This window comes from Danio aesculapii, chromosome 23, assembly GCF_903798145.1.
Source record: "Danio aesculapii chromosome 23, fDanAes4.1, whole genome shotgun sequence".
Classification (NCBI taxonomy): domain Eukaryota; kingdom Metazoa; phylum Chordata; class Actinopteri; order Cypriniformes; family Danionidae; genus Danio; species Danio aesculapii.
The window spans coordinates 20,708,850-20,734,985 of record NC_079457.1 but is presented as its reverse complement, the minus strand read 5'-3'; the positions used below and the strand labels follow the sequence as shown (position 1 = coordinate 20,734,985).

General features: G+C 36.4%; 1 protein-coding gene across 1 annotated transcript; it reads right to left on the bottom strand.

Moving 5' to 3' along the window:
* Positions 1 to 475: 475 nt before the first annotated feature.
* On the bottom strand, positions 476 to 17,183 carry phf8 (PHD finger protein 8). Its single transcript, XM_056448921.1, has 22 exons — positions 16,876 to 17,183; positions 15,578 to 15,946; positions 15,384 to 15,469; positions 14,680 to 14,800; positions 11,711 to 11,871; positions 11,477 to 11,618; positions 9,866 to 10,052; positions 9,575 to 9,737; positions 9,385 to 9,472; positions 9,188 to 9,294; positions 8,978 to 9,069; positions 8,003 to 8,092; positions 7,614 to 7,919; positions 6,510 to 6,601; positions 6,254 to 6,420; positions 6,064 to 6,149; positions 5,786 to 5,904; positions 5,372 to 5,688; positions 5,178 to 5,273; positions 4,980 to 5,089; positions 2,015 to 2,396; positions 476 to 1,911 (listed from the first exon to the last, which is right to left on the bottom strand). The coding sequence occupies exons 2-22, from the start codon at positions 15,673 to 15,675 to the stop codon at positions 1,823 to 1,825; spliced, it is 3,099 nt and encodes a 1,032-aa protein (XP_056304896.1). The 5' UTR covers positions 15,676 to 15,946; positions 16,876 to 17,183; the 3' UTR covers positions 476 to 1,822.
* Positions 17,184 to 26,136: the final 8,953 nt, after the last annotated feature.

Here is a 26,136-nt window from a genome sequence, read left to right as displayed (position 1 = left end):
GGTTGCTGCTATGTTTGGGATTTTACTGAAGGCACAGATGTTTTGTAAAAGATTTGAGTTTACGTGGTAACATTTGGACATGATGTGAAGACAATGGCAAATCAAATGAACAAAAAACTCAAAATACTCCACAAATATCCTTTAAAATCTGAAAACTGTCTATTTTTAAAATAGTAATTTTACCAGGACATCGTAACAACTGTTTTCTGTTCATGATCAAAACTTCCTACAAACCTAAATACAAGTTTCTAATCACATTTGGATGGCATGATGGCAAGTGTGAAAATCTGTGACATTTTCCAGGGAACAGTAAAATAATATTTACACTGGCCCGCTAATTTTTCTGTATTTTGGTAATAGACATAATGGTCAAAGGAGGAAACTAAAAAAATATTGTTACATAAAATTACAAGAAAATGTTATATTGAACTCTTCTAGAATGGAGTATCATATATATAAAAGCAAAACTAAAGTATATTGACATCACAATTAATATTATTGATAAGTGTGTGGGGGGAATAAAACGAACAATAACATTGACATAGCAATAGAATACATTAACTTCATCACATTGCTAATATCATAAGCATCAATGAAAAAGAACAGCATAATTATTCTATATTACAAATGAAACAGGCTAAACAACTTTTATGCTGTTATACTTAACCAAAACATGTATTTTTTGTACAAGTTGTGTCAAGAAAGATTCAAATGCAATTTCTTTCTTCCAAAAAAATACAAATAAAACACCAAATATGTACACTGAACCTACAGAATCACCCATCTGATCTCAAACTGCTCTAAAATCAATTTCCATGTTCTTTACAGTTACTAAACACGTGCCCATCACTGAACTCAACCTCTACTGTTAAACTTTGTAAGTGTGGTATCGATGGGAAGGCCAACAAGACAACTCTGGCCGAACGCTGACAGGACATTACACTGCCCATGCTGAGTGGAAAACAAACAAACGAAAACAAAACAAGACAAACGTAAAATATATACACATCTAAAATACAACTGTTGATAAAAATGTGTTAGTTCACTATGGTTAAAAACATTTTTAACAAGCAAAAGGACGTTACTACAGGACTTCATCTACAGCAATTACGGTCAATGGTGCATCAAACGGTCTTCTAGAAAATAATTCGATATGAACGCATTAATGAAGCATGTAAACAAAAATGATGCATGGCTTTAGGAGGAGATTGGGACAAATAGCTATGAGAAAGTGTCACATTTACAAACTGCTGAGGAGTTAAGAATTGAATAGGCAACCATTGGACAGTTCAGATCATCCCAATCTTATTTTGGGAAGTCAAATTTTCTTAACCAATTAAGAATCTTTTCAGGGATCTTTTTGTTCATAACTTCAACCAACTTGACCTAACGTCAAGTGCATTCAATTTGTTTTCTAAAAATATACACGGTTAAAACTAAATCAACTAATATTTATGAAACAAAAAGGGTTTCAGGGAGCGTACATGGATGCAGATCATTTTCATCAATAAAGCAACACAGTCATCACTCACCAGTATCCATTAATAGTTTAAGGTTTTCCCCTGTTTAGCTCTATTTTGAGTTTGAGACCGAGATTTCTATGCTAAAATACCATGCTAAACAGATTTCACTTGAATTTTCTCACAGCAAGTTTTTGTTCTTTTCACTTTTTATCCCGATGAGGCAAATAAAACCAGGCAAGCTGAGTATTAACCATAAACAGTCACATAATTTAACGCCGAAATCACTCAGGTCCTCTCTCATCCATATCCGTTTTCTAAATCTGTATTGTTCCCTGCAGTCTCTTCTCCTGGTTAGAAATCTACAGGAGAAGCTTGCCATTCCGGTGTATTTTCAGAATCTTTCCCAGTCTCTGTTTAGCTGTGGCAAGTCCTTTCTTTGGACGTTTCCCTGTAAAAGAGAAAACATTTCAGTGCATTTCATATGTATGTAATCAGTTTGTTTCAGAATGACACCCTTGACCACTTCATGCTTGTATGGTTAATCTAGTTACCTTGACATGCTCCTGCTGAGGTTGGAGTCGCCAGTCCGCCAGGTGAGGGGGCAGAGGGAGAGTAGCTGCTGCTGTTTTGGGGAGATAGTGAGGTGCGTCTTGATGTCAGGAACACACCAGGGGCCATGGCACCACTTCCTCTTGGACCTCCTGGGCTGAACGGACCGGGTCCTGCTGTGTACTCGTGGTCCAGCAGGCTGGCAGAGTAGACCTCCACTCTCCTCTCCTCAACTATACAGTCCACTGGAGGCTCAGAGGGCAGAGGAGGAGATACGGGTGCAGAGTCCGGCTGATGCTGGAGCTGGGCAACTGTAGAGTGTACCTTCTCTTGAGGGGTCTTCTTCTTGGTGTATTTCCTCTTGGTTATGGTTTTCTGCTGTTCCTGGTTTTAGGGCAACAAAACATTACAAATCTTCTAAAGAATCTTGAAAAAAAATTAAGCAGCAGACCTGTTTTTTAACACTTTTTTGGAGCACCAAATTATAATTATTATTTTTCTAAAATATCTTGTGACACTGAAGAAGGCCGTTTCTCAATTCCAAGTAAACAGAGAACAGTCTTGCTTTCTCGTAGAGATCATTCTTGCCAGGTTACCTTGGAAGAATGAACTCAGGAGACCGCAAGAACAAAGAACGTGTCCTGTGAGAAATGACATGCTGGGTTCTTCCTGATGGTCCCATGACCTTCACGCATGCTTTAAAAAAACTGCTTAAACATTACAGCATTCAACCATTTATTGTCTTTCCCTTTTTAATATATATACATGGTTTCCGCTACATTCATTCGTCCATGGCGGGGCGCCACACCAAAATTCATCCCGCCACGGCTACATTACAGCTTCTCATTCAAAATATTTCGTTGTGTTTTTTTTTTTTTTAAATAGCGGATTATAATCGCAAAAAAGGTAAGTAAATCATAACAGCGCAAACTTCTGTAACAGTAGTGCTGTGTGTTCTTTGTTTAACCCTTTAAGGTGACGTGCTGACAGACTGACTGACTGACAGACAGGTGCGTGATGCGTGAGGTCAGGAAACACGGCGTAGTTTTCAGTTATGATGAACACAGTTTCCATAATTATATTTTATTTATAGACAAAGGTCTGTGGTTCTGCATACAATGACTTTATCTTGCTGGAGTTTATAGCCGTTTCACTTTACTTCAGGACGCATTAATGCTGCTCTGTAGGTCTATTAGAGACATTCATAAATATTCCTAGCAAATCTAATAAATGTTGGAGACATACTCGTTACATCAACGCACTAAATCACACTTCAGTAGCGTTTATTTGAGGGCGCGCAAGAAAATCTGCACTTGAGCAGTGTATATTTGAGGGCGAAGTTTTGTGCACGAGCAGAGGAAATTGGCGCTCGAGCACAGAGATTGACATGCTCGTAGGTTATTACATGAATGCGATCTCAACTCAATACTGCACTCAAGACATTTGTCAATGAAATAACGCCACATGTAGTTGGTAGATCTGTGTAAAATGCCCAACAGAGTTTGCCGCCACAGCTGGAAAAAATCCTAGAGGAAACACTGATATAACATGTACAAAAACCTTACAAATTTACGTTGCTCATTACAAATAAAACAGATTTTAATATGAATTTCAGCAAATAAACACCCTTATTGTGTCTATGCCTTTAATAAGATTTTCATGTTAATGTTTACTTTCACCATCTCATTTAGGGAAACTCCTGAGATGAATAAGTTATATCTCTGAACTTTAATAATAAATCTAAATAAAATGCTGTGCTTCCCACCTCCTTTATTCAAAATCAGCAGCAATGACTTCTGGGACTTCTGGAGCTAATTTTGTGCTCAAGTCTGCATTGATGCATCCTCGATCTAAAAAATGCATCTGGGAACTTTCACGCGTCTTGAGTTTTGAAATTGAACTTTGGAGATGAAGTTACACGAGAACACAAGGACGCAAGATCGCTGAAGAACGCATATTGAGAAACAGCCTGAAGACTGGTGCAAAGTGGTAGTACAAATATGAACTCTATTTTAAGAATATTTTGAAAAACTAAAATGACCACATAAATCTAAAGTAATGGCCCATTTCCAGGTGTGGTTATGCGTTTATTTCCATTTCCACTGTTAAAGGTATCAAAACAGAGAACTATACACCAACACTTTTTTGACACTCTTTCCTAGGGGTACCTAGCTCAACAATAAAGTAGCAAAAGGCTGGAGCTAGACTCACTGATGAATGCTTTTGGTTTACAAAGAATCATATGGAAAGATGTGTGCACACATCTAAGAAAATCTTGAAGGCAGGTGCTCAATCAAAATTAAACAAAATAGAGACAAAAGTAAACAGAATCGTCACACTGCCACTTTAGCTCTCAATAGACAATTTAATTAGACATTTTGACCTACAATCTGATGAAGACTTGCAGGTCAAAACCTTGTCTAATTAAATTGTATTTTGAGAGCGGAAGCAGCAGTGTGACGATTCTGTTTACTTTTGTCTCTATTATAGAGAATTTACAGTCGCATTTGCATTAAGACAACGAAACAAAACAACGTAATAATACAATGTTGGCACGCAACAATAAACCATGCTTAGTTAACAAGGCTTGTCATCTTGTGACAAAAGGCCACATTTCAAGAAGCAAGAACAGAATCTGATGTATGTCCTCTATTGTTGTTTTTAAGGGGCAGTTCACGTTGCATCAAAATGTGTGCAAAGTGCGCAGCGTACAGATTCTCTATTACACGCATTTGCCACACATCTACATTTGAAATAATGTACTTGAGTTCGCAAAAGACACGATATGTGAACTGCATGTATGGCCTTCTTTTTTGATTGAGAAAGACTGGCATATACCATGACTACCAAGTAAGGATATTGTTGGCAGTGGAAATGCAAGCCTGTACCACTTAGTGGAAATGAGGCATAATTGTTTGTAATGGTTCATGTAGACAGAGATTATGGCATAATGGAACAGACGCTCACCTGTTGTGCAAGTTTGGCTGCAGCAGCTGCCAGCCCGGTTTCTACAGATGCAACCCTGGCACCCTCTCTCACTGGTCGCTCCTGCTTCGGCAATGTAGGTGTTACACGGGCTGAAGGTATTAAAACAAACAATGGTTAGAACTGTTTAGAAAAAAAAAAGAGTCTGCAAAAATCTTATTTACCTAAATATCTTATTACCTTTAGGACTCCAAGGGGTATCATCCCAGTTTCGCTTCCTTTTCATTTTGGACTTGCTTGCATGATCCTCCTCATCAGATTCTAGTGATGGATACACTGGAAAAGAGGGTGTAAACATGGTAAAAAGTATTTTCGCTGTTAAGCATGTCAACAACCCTGTTGTGATGAAAAATAAATAAATGTAAAAAACTCACCATAATCAGAGTCTTTAAAACAGGTACCCAGTGTCTCCTGTTCATCTAAGCTTTCATCATCACTGAGGTGGCGTGCTGGACGCTTGATGGGCCGTTTCCCTGGCCTCTGAAAGACGGCCTTCCTCTCACTCTTCTTGACTCCACTCATCCACCCCTCTCTGCCTCCTTTTTCCTTCATAAGTCCCAGCATCTCACCTCCTCCAGAGATTGACAGAGGAGAGGAAGAGGACGAAGAGGATGAGGAGGATGGAGGATTTGCCATCGAAAGCATGCCCTGGATAGCATCACGGGTGCTAGGGGAGGCCGGTGCTTCCTCACTTCAGAACATGGAGAATCGTCAGAAGTTAGTATAGAAACAAACATCTACACATTCAAAAACTAAATTGCAGCATATGAAGTGTGTGTGAGATGTACCTCAGTGCAGAATCCAGGCCCGCCACCTGTTTACTTGCCTTAAGCAAGTCTAAAATCCCACCTGCTCCGCCTTTTACGCCCTGCATTGTGAGCATCTCTTCATCAGTAGTGTAATCCTCCTATTCAAAAGTAAAATGTCACAATTCATCTCTTAAAGATGACTATAAAGGCTGCCCAAAGAGCTGTATATGGATTACACTCAGCTTGAAATAAAAGAGATATGGAAGAATGGAATTATTATTTTTGGTGTGAATGGGCTTTAAATGTGATTTGCACACCTCGATATCAAAATCCACTTCTCCTGGCTCACGGATTCTGTGGGGGTCACTGCATGGTTTGGCCCGTGGTAGTTTCCTTGGCAGACCTTAATGAGAACCATTGAGGGAAGTATTACACTCTGCCAGTATGTTGATATTATTAAATTCAAATGTATAATAATAAAAAAAATTAATAAAAAAAACATTTTACCAGCTAATTTCTTCTTGCTTGGTAAAGATGGCCTACGGCGTGGTGGAGGGGTTTCATCAATCTGAAGCTCGTCTTCTGAATCAAAATCAGACAAAGTAGCCATGTGGGGCTGGAACTGCTGAAGTGAACTCCCAGCTCCATTTGCACTGCCAGCACGACCTTTCTTCCTAAGAGGCGAAGAAGAGGAAGTTTCAAAATTAGGTATCTTGACAAGAATCATCGTATCATAGAAATGAGTGAGGATGACACCATTTACCCTTGAAGCTTTCCATTAGTTAGCACAAGCTTGAGCTTGCTCTTGTTGATTTTCTCTTCAAAATCATCCAGACAGTCATCAGGCAGCTCAAGCTGAAAAAGCAAAACAAATCATGTTATTTACAATGATGATATTAGGAAAAACAAATAGTTACATCCTAAAAAAAATCTTAATCAGAATTTTGTCTTTACCAGAATCCAAAAGTATAACTAAAAATGCCAAAATGTACTTGTAAGAAAACGTTATAATATATCAGACAGAAAATGTACAAAAATAAACATAAGCATAATAATATTATGTATGCTACTGTTCAAAAGTTTGGGGTTGACAAGACTTTTAATATAATTAAAGCATCATGTCCTCAGCATCATAATTCTTCACAAATCATTTCAATATGCTGATTTGTTCATGAAGAAACATTTCTTGACAATTTACTGACCCCAACCTATCTGAACCAAGCCCGGGCACGTTCCCCGGTTTGTTTGACAAGAGTGAGTGCTCCAAATCGGGCCCAGGCACAGTTCAGTTGGCCGGCCCTAGCCCGGTTGGAAGAGGTGTGCCAGGGCACAGTACGCTTGTGTAAGTGCAAAGCCTGCCTGAGCCAAAAACTGAAGATGTGACGTCACTTTTAAGGGACTGTTTCATATGGATATATTAATCATTCTTACTGTTTAATGAAAGCGAACTGTCATAGTTTATTAAAGACACAAACTCCTGGCTTCATGTCAGTGGCACCTTTAGCAAACCTCCTAATACGTGCAGCACGATGACTTTCATGAACATTTATGAGCGTCAAAAGTTGTGGATACCTTCAGCAAAACATTTGAAAGAGTGTCACTGCATCCCAAATGACTAAAACCATATAACTAAAGCAATCTCCACTGTACTAAGCAAAAGCGCTTCTCTTCATGTTAAACTGAACAGTTGCATCAATGATGTAAGCGTGCTCAGGTTTGGAATGCAAAATACAGTGTGAATGCAGGTCTTCTGGGAAAGGGGAAGCAACAATGGCACTTCGGCATGGTTCAAGGCAACTGTACCTAATGTGAATACATCCTGAGTGTAATAAACATAATATTAACATATAAGTTTTATAAATTCTACCTTGCTCTTTTTGACTTTACACCCTGGTTGGAACTTCTTGAGTGTGTGTTTAGTATGAATCTCCAGCAGATCCAGCTCTCCTGCTTCCGTCTTTATCTCTTTGCCTTTCTGGCTCTTTTTCTTAGCTCCCGGAGGGCCTACTCCGCCTCCTCCAAATGCCTCCTTTGGCTTTGGGCCTCTCTTTTTACTTAGGTGCTGGCTAAAAGTGAGGGGTGTGTTTAACTGAGCCTTGGGGTGTGGAGAAGGAAGACCCTGAGAGCCGCCGAAGGGTGTCCCGCTCCTGCCGATGTTCTGCTGGAAGATATCCTGCAGAAAGTAACACACTAATTAGATGCACGATAAACAGCACAACCTGTTTTATTACAAATCTGAGCCTGAGATATTCTCACCTCAACCAGGCGTATCTCCTTAGCCAGATCCTTCACTAACTGCTGAGTCTTTATTGTGTCAGGTATCTCCTGTTCATGCTCACCCAAAGACTGAAAAAAAAAAATCACAAAAGAGCCCATATAAGCTTTGTGTCATCATCACACATAACTCTAATGAAGTAAGTATTTTTGTTATTTGTTATTATGTTAAATTAAATGGCCTAGGACCTCGATACATTACAGATGTGCTCACTGAATACAAACCTAACAGATCACTTAGGATCAAATAAATTAGAAATTCCAAGAGTTCATTCAAAGCAGGGTGAACTGGCCTTCAGCTACTGTGCCCCACTGCCGGATTCAGCTTCCAGAAATGATCAGATGTGCTCCAACATTGGGCACATTCAAATCAAGACTGAAAACACATCTGTTTAGCTGGGTCTTTCCCAAATGAGCACTGTGCTATGTCCGACAGATCGCACTATTGTGTCTTTCTTTCCTTTTTCATTCCTTTATAACCTGTTTTAACACATTTTTTATCTGTTTTATCATTTATTATTCTTTTGTTTTATTTTCTTGTTTCTTTAATTCTTGTTTATATAAAACACTTTAAACTACCATTGTGTATGCAATGTGCTATATAAATAAATTAGCCTTGCCTAATTATTTTTGTTGGGTCTTTTCTTTTTTTCTGTGTTTTGATGTTACTAGTCGCCCATGTGACTGTATTTTCTGTGCTTTAAAATTGAAAACTACTCTGACCTGTCCACCAAGTTACCTTTACACACACACACACACACACACACACACACCGATACCTGACTATATTGTTGTTGTTTTTGTTTTGTTGTTGTTTTTGTTGATGTTTCTTTGTATTCGTATGATCCCAATTTATGTACCTTTTTGCATTTTCTAAAAATTTCATATTTCCCATTGTTACCATTTATAGCTTGCATAATAACTGCTCAGATCTACATGTAATATAATTAAACGCACTTCCTTCCGTGTCCAGCTGCGGAAAGCATTATTCAGAGCTTTGGCTCCGTGGACCAAGTAAGTGGCAGGATGCCGCCGATTCTCTCTCAGACCTAAAGTGGATTGGAAAAACATAAAATTAAAACTACGTGAAAGAATGTTGGACTAAAGCAAGAATACGCACAAAAGACATTTGCTTCGAGTCATTTGCTTTATGAGAAGAAGCCTCACCTCTGAAAGTATCCAGGAGATGCTTGCCAACATACCAGCACACAGTCTCGAAATTTGGAAACTTGAATAAGTCTGCCGTGCTCAGTCGCTTTTCTATTTCATAGGCTCTAATAATAAGAAAGGGAATGCGAACCATTGAAAGAGCCCTGATCAATACTGGTTAAAATATGGAGATGAACAGAAAAGTGTTAACTCACCGAAGCTGCATGTCAATGTTTAGGCTGTGTAGAAAATTTCCCCCAAACGCCAAACAGTCCACAGGGGTCAGGACAGCATGAATCCAACCTGATGAAGAATATAGATTATTAATTTAATTTCTCAGTCACTCAGAGTAATCAAATAAATGTATATCTGCAATATATCTTGATAGGACACTACAAGTAGCACCTGTCGGGATGAAGAGGGTGTTTCCTTGCTTAACTGAGCATTTGTAGCACATGTCGACCTGATCCCCAAAAAACAGCTCATTCTGACTGGAGGATGAACTCCAGCGCTCAAAAAGGGACAAATTAGCAGCAGTGGGGCGAATGAGGTAAAAGATCTTTTCACCCTGACAAAGAAAAGAAATACATAAGAAAACTTAAGTCAAAAGGACAAACAACAAAGCTTTCAGAAGTTACTTCTCACATCTGCTGCTTTCTTCACTAATAATGTACTACTAATTAGAGAACAACTAACCCGGAGTACGTGGTACCACACGGAGGTTCCTCCAAAGTCAATGTGGAAGTCAGTGTAACTGTCCTTCACTCCCATTAGGCAGTATTTCTGCACATTAGGCCTCTCAAAGATAGACTCCTCAGGCCAGAGATTCTCCACCCATGACAGCTTCCTCACGATCTTTGGGGTCTCCACCAGATTAGACAACCTAAGAAAACACACAAAGTTTGCATGGTTGAATCCACTTTGAAAAGTTTAAAATCTTAGATGTAATTAAAATAGTGACAGATCTGTTCATCTGTATTAAAACACACATAAGTGAAATAAAATATCTCGAAAGAAAATTGGATAGGGCTCTTGGTCGGAAATTTAAGGAAAAAAACTAGGTTTTTAAATGCAAACTATCTGAGGTATTTACTGTACTGGTATACATCACTAGAGAGAGTTTATTATTTTACTGAAAGACCGAGTTATGATTAAAAAACATGAGCTAGGGCCGTCATGAATTATGAAAAATGGCTAACAATGAATTGTCTAAGAAATAATTGTTTGGTTTGGTGCATTGATGATCAATTGTCTGTATTGGAGCCCATACAGTTAAACTAATATATTGCCAGATATGAGTATATACCAGGGGTGCCCAAACTTTTTTGTATAAAGGACCAAAAACTAAATATCGTTGAGTACCGTTGGCTGAACTATATTACATTCAAGTTGCTATAGCTAATTTATTTCATAATATTAAAAAATAAATAGTAAAGATTACTTTAAATTGTATTAACTAAGGCAGTATACGGTTCTTTATTGTAACTTATGACAATAAAAATACAAATCACATGTTTTATAACACAGTGGAATTGAATGCTGAATACACTAGTCAGCAGAATCAGCTTTTTACTTTATTTGCTCACTGATGTCTCTGCCCTGTGCTCTATCCATCGGGTGACAGGGTGTGCATTAAAAAAAATCATTTAACATTTAAAAATCTAAGTCATTTAACTGAAACATTTAGTTTCCATTAGCTTTTTGGATCATTGCAATAAATCAAACAAACAAAAAAAGTTACATTTAACTTTTAGAAATTACAGTTTCTAAACCATCCCCATCATTCTCCCTCTCTTCTCAGATGGGATGGTGGGCCAAATCAAAGGTTACCATGGGGCAACTATCGGGCCCTAGTTTGGGCATCTCTGGTATATACTGTATATAAAATTATAGTTCATATATTTCAACATACATTTGCATATTTGTAATTCTAATGATTAAAAACTAACATGTAAAATACAAATTTTGACATATATATCTTGTACATAAAATATGTACAATATATAGCATATATCTGTGAAATCCAATCATTTGTCTTTTTTAAATATTAAAGAATTGTTACAAATGATTGAGATTAATTGACTCTTTTTTTAAAGTTGTCTCTTTAATATAAATAAGTAATTTATTGCAAAACACAACCAACTCCATTTTTTTAATTATAAATTGATCATTTGTTCACAGCAAAATAAATGAAATACATTTAGAAAACAGGCTTCTATTTCAAGCTGACATGAAAGCACCCCTGCATATATAAGCTACTGCTGCACACATTAAATTGATTCACATGGACATTTGTATAGAATGTACCTGGTGTCTGAGAACTCTAAGCTGATCACATTGAGCACTCGATCTCTGTTTGGGCTGTTGTAGTACTCAACAAACTCTCCTAGTTTCATCTTGAGGTCTGCTTGGCGACTGACATCAATCACGTCAATTTCCTTTTCAGCACCTGTTCAGCAAAAAAAAAAAAGAAATTCTATTTAAAAAAATTCTCTGATACACAACTAAAAAAACTAGTACTGCAGATGTGATTGAAGTTACCAATATAGTGCTCCACATCTGTTACAGAGAAGGATGACGGGGGCAGATTCATGCCCAGGCCATCTTTCCTGAGGACCAGGACTGGGACACTGAACGAGCGTTCCTCTAGAAACTCAACTGTGAGCTGGGCACCGGTCGGCTTCAGCAGGACTTCATCAGCACTGGAATATAAACAATTTAAAACCATTTTTCAGCACTCTCATTGTAGTTGTATTCTTGTAACACCAGATAAGCGCAAGCCCATAATTTGCAGTAAAGATCTTTGTTTAAAGTTAGATCAAAATTAAACGGAATAATTTAAAGGAATAGTAACGTAGAGCTAAAGATTTAAGTTTTAGCATTTTTAAATCCATTCAGCCGTGAGTTTGAGCTACTTGTACATTAAGGTAGCATTTAGAAAAAACAAAACACCTGCAAAGAAACTCGACACATCTGAACATAAAAACCTACTGCCAGACAGCGCGCATAAGTATAAATGCACGACTATGCGCAAGGCGGGCACAGTGGGTCACGCTGATCACTCGATGCAGAAGTATAAACAAGCCTTTAGCTTAGCATAAATCATTGAATCAGATTAGACCAATAGGATCTCCATAGATATTTACATTAGATGTCGCCTACTCTGTTGTTATCCATTAGGAGGAATGCGGGACAAAGCTGCAATGGAGAACTGTGGCCATCCAGAGCCAGAGATATACACATATGCGTCTATGATCGGGAGTTTTCCCAGTTGTCAATATGCAAATATTTTTTTTTAATTAAGAAAATTATAATTTTGCATCACTTCTCTCCATTGATGGCTAAGTGACAGCACAGGCATTACTGACAAAGAGCGAGTGTTTGTGTGTATGAAAATGTACCATCCACCCTCCCTGTTAAATTTAATTTAATCCGTGTCCTGAAACACAGGAGGGTACGATTCCTTTGTGAATGAATCTCTGTTATGAACAACTCATTCTCTTAGCCAACAATAACACAAGTTTCTCTCACCGCAGCATCTTGTTGTCATATTTTATTTTCAGTGTTTGCTGATTTTATTCAACAAAACTAGCATAAGCCTAGCATTTAGTGCAAGTGCTGCTTTCCCTTATGGTCAGTGCAGTAAGTGACTGTATTATCATCAATAACGTTACTTGTTGAGCACAAAAGTTCGTAACATACAAAAACATAAAAAACCAAATCTTACCTATAAAATGTTCTGCCTTTGTGCTTTGTTTTCTTTGTTTGCTTATTACTATACCCATACACAGCGCTAAAGTCCAGCATCTTCACATTGGTACACTGCCTTGACTAGTGCAGTTGAATAACTTTTGTGCTGGGAGCACTGTACAAATGTGGTTGCGCTATTGACGCATACTCAGGGTCCGTATGTGATGTCTAGTGTATATATCTATGTAGCATCTCAACCAAAAATGTAAAAAAAAAACGTTTTGATAATTTAATTTAAATCTTAACTCTTCTGTAATTACATTGTGTACAAAAACTGACTGAAAAAATAAATGGTGCTATTTTCTAGGTCGATGTGGCTATGCTCTCATTCTGGCATGATAACCAAGAAACTTTGCTGCCGTTCCACAGTTGCAGCAGGTGCAATGATATTATGCAGCAGCTGAAAACAGTCCCCAGCTAGGTAACAGTGCTGCATAATTTCATTGGTGGGAAAACAACTTTTCATTTTCCGTTAGTCTTTGTACACACAGTGCCGGATTAAGAACAAATTGGGACATGGGGCTATAGCATATCCAGCCTTTACTTTAGCTGACCATGAATGCCTAATGATATAATATCTTTAATATCCATGCTTCCAATATCCAAAATAGCTTTTTGTGGTCAGAAGACTCTCCTTATTTTATTTATTTTATTTAATTTTTTTGCATCAGATATATTGTCTAATGAAAGTCAGAGCCAATATTTCATAGCTCATAAAAGGGGCAAAGTAAACATTCATAAAAAAAGTTTGCTTTCTAACTGGTATTTACTATGACCTTTTATGTGAAGCTGCTTTGACACAATCTACATTGTAAAAACACTATACAAATAAAGGTGAATTGAATTGGTTCAGTTAGACTTACTGTAAACCATAACCGAGTGTATTTACTTGAGATAGATACTCCGCAACAATGGAAATTTTGATAAATGCTTCTGTAGACTATTTGATTTGTTCGCACACTGTCTCCGGTATATTGTGTGATGGAAGGATTGTGTGGGCGCACGCCGGTTTGAGTCCAGCTGTAACCGCTGCACGGCCGAGACAGCGGTTTAGTTGTGAGTCCATTCAGTATGATTCCGCCTATCCCAGCTTCTCTTACAAGTGTATCAGTGATGAAGACTAACTGAATTTTATTTTTTGTTTTGTGACGAGCTTGGTTAGCCTACCTTTGACTGGAAGGTTCTCACCGTAGTGCCGAAATAAAAGACTGTCCTGGTAAAAATGAGACATCTGATCACCCTTTTGGGTGACTAAAACAGGGCAATTTATTATTCTTATTGGGCTACAGCCACTCTGATTCCCAGATTAGCACCGACGTCACTGTTTTTAAACAGCAGTGAACCGAAAGCTATACTTCACATCATCGACGAGAGAAACCATAACGCAAAAAGGCGTCAAGGGCCCCCTTCTTCCATGGGCTTCAGCCCCACCTAGCCCTTAAGTTAACCCGGCCCAGAGTACACAATGTAACTACAGAAGAGTTAAGATTTAAATAGAAAAATTACTGAAACAAGCAAGATGCTAATGGTCTAATCTGATTCAATGATTTATGGTAAGCTAGAAGTGCTCCTGCCACTCCCAGAAATCGGCTGAATGGATTCAAAAATGGAAAAAATTAACTGTTTAACGAAAAGTAACTTGTAAAAAGAGTGGAATGTTGCTTTAAAATGTAGAGTATTAGAGGTATTGACAACCTAGAATTACCTAGAGGTAATTTTGAGCTAGCAATAATAATCATGAGACTCCCAAAAAAAAGTACCTGGGAAAAGTGCGACAGCGTAGCTCCCTGACAAACTGAGCACTGCCCGTCTTCACTGGTCGTCCTGAGTCTCTCCCCAATCCAACATCAGCATGCTTTAAAGCTCCCCGCCGTTTGCGCACTGACAGAGAAGTAGATATCATGGTTACTATCATTGTTCTTCCAAGCTTATATTCTTATTAGTCCATTCTGAGCTATAAATCTGAGCAGTCATACTGGCTGTTTTCATAAATTAATGTTTGAGTCTGTCTGCATACCATTTCTTCATCTGAAACATGCTGTCACATACATATTGTCAAGCAAGCAAAACATATACAAATTGTTCGCAAAGCGAGTCTTTATACAGCGAATTTTAAATAATTTCAGTTACACTATAATAAAACAAACTGTGTACAGTAAAACCAACTAAAATGTCCTGTTCTGAATAATGTTATATGTTAAAATCCATACTTTATAATTTAAAATAATTTAAAATATAGGATTCATACATTAATGTGTTTTATCTGTGATATTATTTTCACCCAAAATAGCATTTTTGACTTGGTGCAAATTATTTTCTGTTTAATTTGGTACACACAAAGTTCAAATTAACCCAGCACTGTTAGATACTGCTCAAGCATTTGATGTAAAATCTACAAAAAGACAATCAAAACAAAGTGAATATAGACAGAACTGGTATATATATCACCATTTGTGACACTTACTGACAGACGGTCCATGTGTCACCTGACAGTTAGGACAGTGATAGAGATCAATTTCTGCTGCTTTGTCCTCCTCCACACCAACACAACTACACACAAAGAAAAAATAATATTATTACATTTGCAAAAAAACATCACATTTAAAAGAACAACATGATTTAGCTTTAAACAGTCATTTACTAATTTTGCAACCTCACCTGCCATGAAACCAGTCCTGACAAACATCACACTCAATCATGAATCGGGTGACATCATAAGGGAGACGGCACAGGCAGTAAACCGGAACAGATGCCATTCTAAAGCCCGAATATCTTAATGTAAAAAAGTCTATAATATGGTATTGCTTCTTTTCAAGCACGACAGTTTATTTATTTGTCTCTGTGGAGTGTCAGTTTCTCTTTAGAAAGGTCTGCAATTCCTTTGAGGTGTTGAAAAGACAAGATTCGCTGTAAATTTCTGTATATGAAGTATGTTGGCAGTGACAACAGCTTTCAGACAACTGTAGATGAATATGCTTCAGCCGTTGCAGTCAAACCGGGCAATAGGTGCAGACCATGGCTCGACACCTGTTGAGAAAGTATGAAAAACTTGTCAAATTAAAAATTCTACATATTATAGCCAAACTACAATCCAAAGAGTATGTGTAGTTTATTTAAAACAGTAAACTCTGGAAATGTGCTCAAAATAATGCAAAAGAGGTAGTCTGTGTTTGGCTAAACCTTTACATCTATGCACCTGCTGCCTTTACTGGTCAACAGACTCAATCTTTGCAAGCTTCCTATTCATTCGCAAACAAATCTTTAAACAGTGAAGCCAAAAAAAGCCCACAAGACGTTATAACTACACATTGTTCGGCCTAAATGCTCAAGATATTACACAAAATACATGAAAAACTAGTACGGTCTGGTCCTGATATTTATTTACAAAAGGTTGCGTCAAAAGTATTTGGGTTTTGACTCATAACACTTCATTAAAAATTCATGCATTACAGTTGTAAAACTACACATTTGTGGAAGCGTCAACTTACAGTAACTTATCAATAACATGCTAATAACAAATCTACTTACTATTGATGTTTGCGCTACCACTTAATTCACAGTTTAGAGCTGCATAGATAGAGCTGACTTACAACGGGACGATACTAAATATGAAAGCGGAATGCACAGTTAATTTATTTGCATCCACTGAATTTGCACATTTAAAATTACATGTGTGTTTGATTAGGCAACGCGTTCTATGAGCACAGAAAACAGTTTGTTGAAACATAAGCGCTGGTAGGTAGCTTAGCTGCTAATAACATAGCATGATCGCTAACGTCTTGCAACGTGAATCTGCTTAATCTTTGTGTTTACAACACAACCAAGATACGTTTCAGAGATAAATCATTAATCTAACATGAAATACAGCTAAATGTGAAATACGTATGATGCTATTATAAGAGTCGAAGCTAAACAAAAGGACTTGTTGCAGCGCGCGCAGTGCTATCGGGTCTTACCGGGTGTAAAATGCCGCGACTCTCCCGAGGGCCAAGCGCAGCATGCCGGAATAATTGTTAGGAAAATCCGAGGCCTGCGCGGCCTGCTTTACAAACAACAAGAGGCTTTCAGAAAGCGCACAATTCTTCCCTTTTTACGTATTTAAGAGAGGAGAATGAGTAAACAAATCTTGCAAGATCTCGAGGGAATACAGTCCACAGCTGAGAATCATAGATTTTATGAAATTCATAACGCAGCGATTTCCCGTGCTATAAATCCATCCCAATCCGCCCGTGCAGCGACCACTGTCTGCGGGAGAGGGAACAATAAAGTTGCTTCGCATGTCGGTCGTTCTTCGGACAGCAGAGACTTCAGATGAGCCTGAATCTGTATAGGGTTCACCACAACATTATCTATTTAATAGCCGCTATCGACAAAACCAAATGCAAAACCACGGATATCATTCATCCCATGGTTAGTGTATGAAACTAACGTAATGTTCAAACAAGGGGAAGTAAATCTTTTTCGGCAAAAATAACAATATACAGAATGTATTTATTTATAATATATAATGTACACACGTTCATACTGAAGGCTACTTATATAGCTTACATATTGAAAAATATCAGCAAACTGTAAAAATAAATTTGGAAAAAATAATCACGTGTTTGTTTATTTAGGATAGGTTCAAACTGATTAGAATAACAGGAATTAATCAAATAGTAAACTAATATCGAAATAACTATTAATCTATTTGCTCGTGTTAAACCAGGGATATGTCTTCATCCTCATCGTTTAAAATAAATAAATAAATAAATAAATAAATAAATAAATATTGTTTCTAAAAAATAACAACATACAGAACAACTTATTCATTCATAATAAAAAATATCAGCCAAAACACGTTAAAATACCAAATTGCTTGTTTGTTTAGGATTGATAGTTTTTAATCACCAATAATAAAACAAAAACAATTTACAGAAATACAGAAAAAAAAGTTTACTAACTTGTTTATTTGTTTTTGCACAGCAACCAAATGCTTAAGTATGGATAGTTCCTTATCTTCAAGGTTAGCGCAATTTAACTCTATAAAAATAAACGAAGTAAGCTGTATTAACGAAAATAACAAAATACACAATAATCAAACTATTTATACCATATGTAATGTTATATAATATCCATAATATATAAAGTACAATACTATATACAATACAATACTATATATATATATACAGTACTATATATAGCCTATAATACAGATATATTTTACGTCCTTATTATACAACAGCCAAAATATGTTTACATCTAAAATAAAGTGTATTGCTGTAGTCCTATTTGTCTTAAGGGTTGCTATATCAATACTTATTATTATTATTTCAAGATCCAGACCACCAACCCATGCACGAAAATGTGTAAATATTCAGAACACAAAGGGGAGTGTGAGACGGTGTGTCGTCCAGCAGATGGAGACATTAGACACATGATAGAGGTGTGAGAGAGATTCACATTACTTTATTACAATAAAATGTTACACGTTTTTCCATTTCTAACTGCAGAACATCAAAAAAAAAAAACTTTCATACTTTATAATAATTAAAATCTATTGAATTCTGTCTATCTATCTATCTATCTATCTATCTATCTATCTATCTATCTATCTATCTATCTATCTATCTATCTATCTATCTATCTATCTATCTATCTATCTATCTATCTATCTATCTATCTATCTATCTATCTAATAGCACAACTATTGTTATTATAAAAATTAAGAATCATTAAAATATTTAGCTTCATTTATTATTTTAACAATATAGTAAAGTTTAAATAATAATAATAAAACACAACTATATATATATATTTATTTTTATTATTTTTTTTAATAAACCAGGGTTTTTATCATTGACTAAAAGTAACAATTTTTGTTACAATTACTAAAATAAAACCAATAAAATAAAAAAATTGTTTAAAATATGTTTATTTTTGTTTTCACGTGTTTGTTATATTTTTTAACATGTCTTTGTAGTTTCTATTTATTTGTATTTTAGATTTAATCTTTTAATACTTCATGTTACGCAATTGAACTCAATTTAGAACGACTTCCCAACTATTTCCTTCAACAGGTGAAATAAAATAAGTAGTATTTTTATAGGCTTTATTTCAGTTACTGTTTATTTTAATTGATTTGTCAAAAACGGTTTTAAATGTATGTTTTTGGTCATAGTTCAATCAATAAACCTGGTTTATTCATAAATATCTTTATTTGCTTGATTGTGTACACTATTTAATCACAAAAACATATTTCTAATAACATTGTTGTTACTGTTATTTTACATTTCGCTTGTTTTAATTAATAATCTAAATTAATTTAATTACTATTTGTATTATAAATAATTATTATTATAATGAATAATAATAATTTTCACAATGTAGTGCCTTTAACATTTTGCAGTAACCAAGACAGTAATCTTGAACAATATTTGAGATTAATCCAATAAAAATAAATAAATTAAATAAATGAAAATAAAGCAGTGTGTAGCACGATCGCCTCACAGCAAGAAGGTCGCTGGTTCGAGCCTCAGCTGGGTCAGTTGGCATTTCTGTCTGGAGTTTGCATGTTCTCTTCGTGTTGGCGTGGGTGCTTCGGTTTCCCACACAAGTCCAAAGACATGCGCTGTAAGTGAATAGGGTATGCTAAATTGTCCGTAGTGTGTTTGTGAATGAGTGTGTGTGGATGTTTCCCAGTGATGGGTTGCAGCTGAAAGGGGATCTGCTGTGTAAAACATATGCTGGATAAGTTGGTGGTTCATTCCTCTGTGCTCTAAGCTGAAAAGAAAATTAATGAATAAATAAAATAAAAAGACTTATTCTTTATTTTTATTAATTAATTAATTAATTATTTTTTTATTTATGTATTTATTTAATTTTCAGACTAAGCATCCAATATCTTAAAAGTAAATCAGTCATCCCATCAATCCTTGCTGCCCACATCACTCTAAATATAACATTTTTGATTTTCAACATGTACACAGTTACACTTGTTTGTCTCTTATCAATCCTCACACTAATGTCCATCTGTCATGTCCACCCATCCACTAGAACTGAACCCTATCCACCCTCCTCCATCCCCAGCCTCATCTCTGGTGGCCGCGGTCTGGATACGGGGTGGGCTGAGCAGGCCCGGCCCATCACAGATTGATGAATTGATTGCGGCGCTGCTGCCAGTGAGTCTGTGCCCCGGGCGAAGGCGCCCCGGTTACGGCAGGGAATCCCAGCTATGGCACCCGCCGTGGTGCCGCTATTATGAGCGTCCAGCAGGAGGCCATTGGGGCTGGAGACCCATGGAGGAGCCCTGACCCACATACTGCTGTCACGCCCCTGGAGACACACACTGAGAGGTGAGGGGGTGAGAGGGTGGACGTCCCGCTAAACAAACACACTGCCCTTCACTTTATTTACAGGCTTCTCCAAGAGCAAGAGCTGCAAGTGCTCACACACAGAAGAAGATGAAGCGCTTTCAGTGAACAAAACCAGAACCCACTCAAAGATAAAGTTATCAGAATGCAGATACTAACTGTAGAAGTGTACAGCAAGCAAACTGCTCATCCACCGATTGAGATATCGGTGTTGTTAAAATTACCTTAAATTAAATTGGGATTTAATGTAATTGAATCAAATTATTATGTAATTGTCAAATTATTTTCTGTAACTGAAATAAAGATTATTTATTTATTCGATCACTCTTTTTAACCCTTGTGCTCTGCTCAATTGCACTACCCTTTTGTTATGTTCGGGATGAAAACATCCACTGAATAAAACTGCTGTGAAAATGCATCAGATAAATATTTTTTCAATTTTTGTTTACAGAAATCTGTTGATCATCCACAGTCCTGATCAAAACTACTTTTTTTAATTTAAATTACAGGATTTTAAATCTTTAATTGCAAAATTTATAAATGATGTCACTGATTTGGTGAAAAACACACACAAAATGAGGTATTTTCAATATAAAATGTAATTGTGGACTGCATTTTTAAAGCTTTTATCAGTCTTGGATATGTGAACAATTAGTAACAACACTGTATTTAATGCATTTTTAGATTTTCATTTTTTTTCTCACTGATTTACTGTGGGTGGCTGTTTTCGCCCCATAGACTTCCATTATAAGCACATTTGATGGTGCATAAATACAGTCTTTGTTTTTGTTTACTCCATGTAGTTCTGAGAGCTGAGATGCATATTTTGATCATCTCAGACGCATCAAGGTAAGTGCGCAAAGATCACTCTCACACTCTCTCACACACTTTACAGTTTTTCCTCAGTGGCTTTGGTACATTTCTCACAACACTATTTACATTTGCACAACAGTTAATGCATTTCTCACAACAATTAGTCAATTGTGCACATCATAGTAGCAGTTTCTCATTCTTTCCAACAAATTGCAAATGCTTTTGTACATGCATCAATTGCTTTCATACAACTCTCTGCTGTTTTATAACATTATCATTTGCTTATGTCATGTCAGTCAAAATGAACTAAACTTGTGAATGCTGAATAGTCATTCTGTGTAAAACTAATAGTCCTCAGTTCATAACTTGAGTCATTACATACAAAACTGTTGAACTAGCTGTCAAAATCTGTCTAGAAAATTTTATAAAAAAAATGTTAAAACTTTTTTTTTTCCTGAAAATGTCTTCTAAATTGAACAATTCCATGAATGATTTACAGACCTATGTATGTTGTAGGAGGCGACGCAGTGGCGCAGTAAGTAAGTGCTGTCGCCTCACAGCAAGAAGGTCGCTGGTTCGGGTCTCGGCTGGGTCGGTTGGTGTTTCTGTGTGGAGTTTGCATGTTCTCTGTATGGGTGCTCCGGTTTCCCCCCACAGTCCAAAGACATGCGGTATAGGTGAATTGGGTAGGCTAACTTGTCCGTAGTGTATGAGTGTGTATGATTGTTTCCCAGAGATAGGTTGCGGCGGGAAGGGCATCCGCTGCGTAAAACATGTGCTGTTGGCGGTTCATTCCGCTGTGGCGACCTCGGATTAATAAAGAGACTAAGCCGCAAAGAAAATGAATGAATGAATGAATGTTGTAGGTTCAGTTCCAATATGTACTGTAATATTGTTTACATTTGTGCACAGCTCTGCCCAAAGGAAGTTTATGTTTGTTGTAAATAAGGGTGTATTTATTCTTTTGCATAATGCTGTGAATAAATTACAAATGTAAAGAGCATATGCAGTAAAAATGTGAAACATACATGTTCAGTGTCTTGTACTCAGATACCTCACTAAATACAGTGATGTCTAACTTTACTGTAGTTTTCAAATGGCTGTGCAAATAGTATACAGTGCTGTCTTGAGCATTTTCAGGACGTTTCACTAAAAATCTGACTTGTTTGCATTGAAAAAAACTTACAGAGTAAACTGTCATAATGAAAACATGACAAAGTCATTTGACTATCTTCTTCATAAACATTGGTGTTAGGACTTTTCATATTGATGACACTGACACTTTCATTGACATCAATACTTGCTTTTGAGGAATGAGCTCTCCATTTTGAGCAAGTGACACGAGTTTGCAGTTTATCAACTAGGTTTTGCAGTTTGTACTAATTGTTTTGAGAAATGCATTAACTGTTGTGCAAATGTAAATAGTGTTGTGAGAAATGCACCAAAGCGACTGAGGAAAAACTGTAATTTGCTTGCATAAAATCCTGAAAATAAGCTTTTTTATGCACAGGGTCTAAAGGGTTAATGGTGCCTACTGATGATCAACAGTAAAAATTACACATTTGACCTCTTCCCAACAGGGAAATCCACCAACAATCAAAAATGCATGATTGTATGGTGTCATGGCTCTGCAATAAACAATGTGGTTATAATGGAAGTCAATGGGGCAAAAACAGCCACCAACAGTAAATCAGTAAATCAATCAAAAACAATGCATCAAAGGCGGTGTTGTTTTACATGTCCAAGACTGTGATAAAAGAGTTTTAAAAATCCAGTCCACAATTATTTTTTATATTGAAAATGTCATCTTGTGTCTTTTTTACCAAATCCATGACATAATTTATCAATTTGGCAAATAAAGAGTTTTGTAACTTTTTAAGCAATTGAGTAGTTTTGATCAGAAGTTTGATTTACAGATTTTATGCAAAAAAATTTTTTTTTAAATGTATCTGATGCATTTTTACAGCAGTTTAATTCAGTCGATGCTTTCAATCTGAACATAACAAAAGGATAGTAAATTTGCCCAGAGTGTATCGTTGAGTTTCTTGAACAATTTCAAAGATCTTTCTCAAAATATGTGTCAAAATAAGATTTGTCATCAAAAATCATTCTGCAAGCTGAAACACAGAGAGAGTTATGACCGAATTAAGACTCAAACTCGCCCAGAGCGGATTAAAACAGCCCCAACAGCACATCAGTTTTCACAGTTTACAGTTTCACAGACTAGTTTTCTTTTAAATTTTAAATTTTAAATCTTGGTACCTATAGCAAAATAAGTAACAAAATAAATAAACGAATATAAATACTAAATAAGGAAAAAATCTAATGTTTAAAACCAAATGAAAAATAATAAAACTCAGAAATGACACTTGATAATAAAAAAATGCTTCAGAATATTATTAAATACTAAAACAAATATATATAATTAATATTAAATAACTGACAATAATGCTGAATAGAATTTCTTTACTGTTGAGATCTGTTTGTTGGACATCTAGCAAAACAATAAGATACATTTTGCATTATTTCTAGACTTTTCCGAGCCTATAAGAGCTGTAAGTGTTCCCACAGAGAAGATGAAGTGCTCTATGAAATTTACACAAACCCAGAAACCACAGAAAGATAAGATTTATCACATTCTGTGGTGACAGATAAAGTTATCAGAATCCAGAAACAAATGTTATAATTGTACAGCAAACCACGGAGGGACTAAAGAGACACATAAGTGTGCGTATAAACTGTATTCTGGAAGGAAAAAAGTGATGTCTGAATGGAAGCAATTAGAGCAGATGAACTTTCTTCAGGCTTGTGGCTTTGTTTTGGTTGTAAAGACTTTGAGTGGCTTTGCAGTTTTATTAAATACGTCTTTTCTCCTAGGATGTAATGTGGGAAGCAAGCACCTGTCATATTTTCTGAACGCTGAACATCTAAAACTTCAATTCAAATGTTCAATTCAGTTATATATTTAAACATTGAAATAAAGTGATGTAAATAAAGAGTTTTTATGATCATATAGTAATAAGAATTAGCTAAATTATGTCAATAGTTTTAGCTAACAAGTCTAAATGTGAAGCTAAATAGATGTATACATGAATAAATGAATTCATAACTGAAATGATTTCAGATGCAGTCGGAAGTAATTATTTTTTAAGGAACATTATTCTCATTTTGATAGTTTCTCAATGCAAGGAACATGAATACAAATATGGACAGATGAGAAATAACACATATTCATGTTTAATTATCTAAGTGCATACTTTATTAAGCGTGTTATATATAAACACACTTAGTCATTCATCAGTGTAAACACACAACCATAAATATTCAAGTCTATTAGTACCTGCATCTAATTTCAAGTCACGCTGACTCTTTTCGGCATTTGTGAAAACCACAAATCCCTCTTAATCAACTATGGAGCTATTTACACTAGTGCGTTTTCATTTTAAAACCTTTAAGTTTTGCTATGGTTATTCGTACTACTCTGGCATCTTTGACCCACATTTCTTAAAACTGCTTAAGACCCTGTTTTAGTTGGGAAACGCTGGTGTTTTGTTTCAGTGTGGACTGACATCCTTTTGAAAATTGAGGCAGGGCAATCTACAAATGCTCTGACTGGTCTTTGGGACTATTGCGTATCGTTCCCTTATTGGTCAAGCATCTCTGATATCACCATAGTGCAACCACTACAATGATGGATACTGGCAAAAAACATGCCCAATGTATGTGAATAGCCACATATTGGGCAATTTAGGCTGTATAGTGCGAATGGAGAGTGTTTTCTGAAAAACAAAACAAAACAAAAAAAACGGCAGTCTGGATGAGCGTTTTCAGTCTAAAACGTCATTTGAAAATGAAAACGCACTAGTGTAAACACAGCCCATATATCAGATCTTTGTTTCTTCTTCTCAGATTTGCCCATGCAATGCTAGCAAAAACAAATGCAATGACATTAAGGGAGCTTGTCTACACAGCACAGCATGCAAGAGGAGTGGATGCAGTGAAAGAAACAAATGCATTTAGCCTCAGCGGAAAAGCTGTTTGGGCAGTGAACAATGTGAGCACAAAAGAAACACTTCTTGTAGACAGAACAATGTGCTATTTAATTGTTGCACAGTATGCATGCCAAGACACTGATGTACAGACAGCCCCTTCGTGTATCGGTTTACAAACAGTACTGACTGAAGCTTGCTCAGCAACCTGTTCAGAGACACTAGACAAATCCCAAAATATAACTTGTGTTTTATACAGTGAAATATGTGTTCATTGTGTCTGATGCACAATTTGTTTAGTTTTTTTGGCATTGTAATGTTTTCAGGAAAGTATCTGTGATTTTTCTACAATGCCCAATCCATATTTGCATTATAAATCCCTGCAGGGTCCATATTTCTATGATGTACCGTGGCTTTGACTGATGTCTGTGCAGGGAAGCCTCAGGTCCACTTTGATATGGCATACTTTATCTATTTGCATTCTTGCTGTATTATAGAGTCTGTATCTGTAAAGTGCAAGAGGTCGAAAGGCTCCAGATTGTTCTTATTCAGATAGAATGATCCCAATTGCCCACACTGACACTCAATCCCAAAAAACATGTGTGTTTGGATATAACTCAGTTTTTTTAGCACACTTCGTTATTATTGTTCATTTGTTCATTTGCTGGAAATTAAAACTGAGTTTAGAAGTAGTTTTGAAACAAATGTTTGCACTTAACAAACGAAATTAATGTATAGGCTAATGGATATCTGTGCGTACAACACGTTTCCCTATCCACGAGAGTGAAAGCGAAAGTAAACCATGAGGAGACTCTTCTCTCATTCTCGTGTTGTAGATGCTCTGTTTAACTGTTTTATCGCTAGTGAAGTGTTCAGTTTTTCCACTAACAAAGTCAGCCATGTAAATAGCAAATGCGCTATGCCGCAGCGCAACTAGCTCTTAAAGGGAGAAAGACTCTAATGGGTTTATTAAGAGAATAAGCTCAACCCTGTTAGACCATGCGCCACGGCGCAATGCAGATTTTTCTGTACTTAAAATAGCAAAAGTGGATTCTGACACGCC